At 37.8% G+C, this 3,068-nt stretch overlaps 1 protein-coding gene across 1 annotated transcript; it reads right to left on the bottom strand.

The window, feature by feature from the left end:
* Positions 1–391: 391 nt before the first annotated feature.
* On the bottom strand, positions 392–1,325 carry LOC145105819 (replication factor C subunit 3-like). Its single transcript, XM_079042899.1, has 6 exons — positions 1,322–1,325; positions 1,069–1,222; positions 858–956; positions 698–767; positions 564–614; positions 392–451 (listed from the first exon to the last, which is right to left on the bottom strand). The coding sequence occupies exons 1-6, from the start codon at positions 1,323–1,325 to the stop codon at positions 392–394; spliced, it is 438 nt and encodes a 145-aa protein (XP_078899025.1).
* Between the last annotated feature and the right edge of the window lie 1,743 nt (positions 1,326–3,068).

The raw sequence follows: 3,068 nt of genomic DNA, 5'->3' as shown, positions 1-3,068 counted from the left end.
TACTTGAAAGTTGCAACATTTCCTTTTTCAAAAAGTTCTAGGATGGATGTTACATATTTACCCCTTATCATCATTGTAAATAAACTAAACGTAATTTATTTGGATCCACAAGGTTGATTTACTTTAACTTTACCAAAGGGTATTTTAGATATTTGAAAAAAAGTTAGCACGACAATTTTGCGCTATATCCAAGTCAAAAGCCACAATTTATGAAAAAGATATAAATCCATGAAAATAAAACATAACTTAAAAAAGAGTCTCAACCAAAAGCTGCTTCCCATTTTTTATTATAAACAAAAACAACCCTCATGAGCTTAATCAATGCAACAGTTCAGTCTACTGCCTGCATGGTTAATAGCAATCGCTATAAATTATTATAAAACTCAAGAGATTAGAAAAAAGTACCTTCATTGTGAAATATGGCTTTCTGTCCAAGACGCATCCTATGTTCCTAAAAAAAGAAAAAGAAATATCAATACTAAAAGAATATTGGTTTAAAAAAAAATTTAATGGGACAATAGCATGAACAATGAACTCACATAATATGCTGCCCAATGACAGACCTCATGCTTCAATTCAGAATCTAGTTTCTTCAGCAATTCATGAAGCATCCTCTGAATCATATCAACAAAAACATTCACTTTCAATTACAACAAAACCAAATTCAGACTAGTTATGTGAGAGGAGAGATTACAACCTTCAATATAACTTCAGGAGGGATACAATTCACAAGTAACTCATACAAGTTTCCCCGAACCTGGAACAGCCTATATAAAAATATACACATAAAAATAAGTAAAAATATATAATTACAGCATATACATAGTGTACGATATGTATAAAGATAGAATATAAACCTTTTAGGGCTCTGCTCTTTCAGAATGTCAGATGCTATCTCAGATACATACTCCTCCCAGTCCATTGGGGGAATTACTTGATTATTAGTAAAAGGGTACCTATGAGCATAAAAAATCACATATTATCATTCCTTTAAATAGCACCACAAGTAAACACAAGAAATAGTGTCAAAGTGATCTTAACTGTTGGACACGACATGTCTTAAATGACAATATAGCCCTCCTTAAACTCCAACCAAATTTTTCTGCTATGCGAGCAGCAAATCCAGGAGGAAGTTGTAACCCCTCCTTCTTGCCAATGAATTCTAGAACCTTAACAATCTGAATAAAAACAGCAAGTTTGGTAGACATCTCTATTAGTATTCCTGTGTATAACCAATATGAAAAATGAAGTATCCTAAAAGAATTTCACACAGAGTACCTGCTATGACATTGAATACGGCTGACTCGGTAGGAAAAATTACGCATTTTCCCCTGTTCATAATCATATAACATTCAACTATTCTTGCCTTCACTGCTTGAATGATATCTTTATATGTTTTGCTTAGAGAAAGATTGGTATCAGTTTTGCTTTAGGTACAAAGGAAAGATCGTTCACCTGTGAAGTAGTATTGAAGATGATGATAATAAAAGAATAAGAAATTATTTTTCTTTTTTAAGGGAATATATCAGACCTGTCAGCGTAGAAGGGATGAAGGTGAAAACCCTTATCAATGCACAGAGAACGCCATGGGGAAATCATTGGCAGACAAGGGGATTTGGGTTTGCTGCAGCCATGAAGAGGAAGCATGGAGGAGTTGATGGGTCATTGGACAAGAAGGTAATAGCCACGCTCTACATAGGGTCAAGGAGCAGAATAACGAGAAGAGGGAGTACTGATGATATTACCTACGTAAGGTCAAGGAGCGGAACGACGAGAAGAGGGGACATGTATGATGATACGATGAGCAAAGAGACCACGACGATAGAGGCGCGTTCATGATAGAGAAAAGAAATATGGATTCATAATAACATACGAACTAGGGAAGGAAGGATGTGAAAGCATAAAAGGCAAGACCTAGGGTTCTGGTGGTTTTGCTACAATTAAAGGGTCCGATTGAGTGAATGAAGGTGAAGCGTGGATTGAGTTTTTAAGGTTCAATGGCGGTGGCGGTGGCGATGGCTTAGGGTTTACAGAGAGAAGGAAGGAGTGAATGGAGGAAGATACTGAGGAGAGAGGGTAGACGCGGGGTTCTTCAAAATTTTAGAATTTCAGACGATTTCGTTTCACCCTTTAAAAACGCGCGTTCAAGCAAAAAAAATATAAAGCGGCATTTGAAGAGGAAACACATTTAAGATAAGCGCCCTCCGTGTTTGTATTTTTTTTCTTTTCTGACACTAATTTCAGGGCAAGCACAAATGCGTGTCCTCTATCCTTCAAATTTTAGAATTTATGACATTATTTTTAGGGCGCACGCTTTTGCGTATCGTAAATCACTGCGTGTCATTGTTTGCGCATCGTAAAAGGCTGTTTTTCTAGTAGTGGTGAGAAGCTTGGTCGGATGAATCCTTTGCTCAGCAGCTCGCTTAGTTGGCTGGATAAATCCTGCATTTCGACGGGAGCTAACCTGTAGGGTGATTTGGCAATTGATGTGGCTCCTGGTATTAGGTCAATTCGGAATTCGACCTGTCTTTCTGGGGGTATTCCAGAGAGATCATCTGGAAATACATCCGAGAAGTCACATGCCACTGGAATGTCTTGAATGTTTACTTCTTCTTTGGTATTATCCACCACATGAGCGAGGAATGCATAGTTCTTCTTGTGTAGGCACTTTTGTGCCTTGATGCACGAGGTAAGGCGAAGATTTGCGCCAGGTTTATCGCCATAGATTATTAGGGTTTCGTGATTGGGGAGATGAACGGCCTTTTCGCAACACATAATATCAGCATGGTGGGGGCTTAACCAATCCATGCCGTTTATCACATCAAAACTCCTAATATTTATTGGCATCAAGTCTATTTGAAAGGAGTGATTGTTTAGTGTTAATGTGCACCCTACATAGATATGTTTGGTTGTTTCAGTATTCCCATTAGCCATTTCCATCGTGAAGGCTTCGTTGAGCTTCTGGGGTAGTTGATTTAGTAAGTGTTTGAATTTACTACTAACGAAACTTCGCTTCGGCCCACTATCAAATAAGATGCATGCGTACGAGTTGTTAAGTACGAACGTAC

This window comes from Lactuca virosa, chromosome 4 (genome assembly GCF_052849685.1).
Source record: "Lactuca virosa cultivar CGN04683 chromosome 4, Lactuca_virosa_CGN04683_v6, whole genome shotgun sequence".
Classification (NCBI taxonomy): Eukaryota; Viridiplantae; Streptophyta; class Magnoliopsida; order Asterales; family Asteraceae; genus Lactuca; species Lactuca virosa.
This window is presented reverse-complemented; position numbering and strand designations above follow the sequence as displayed.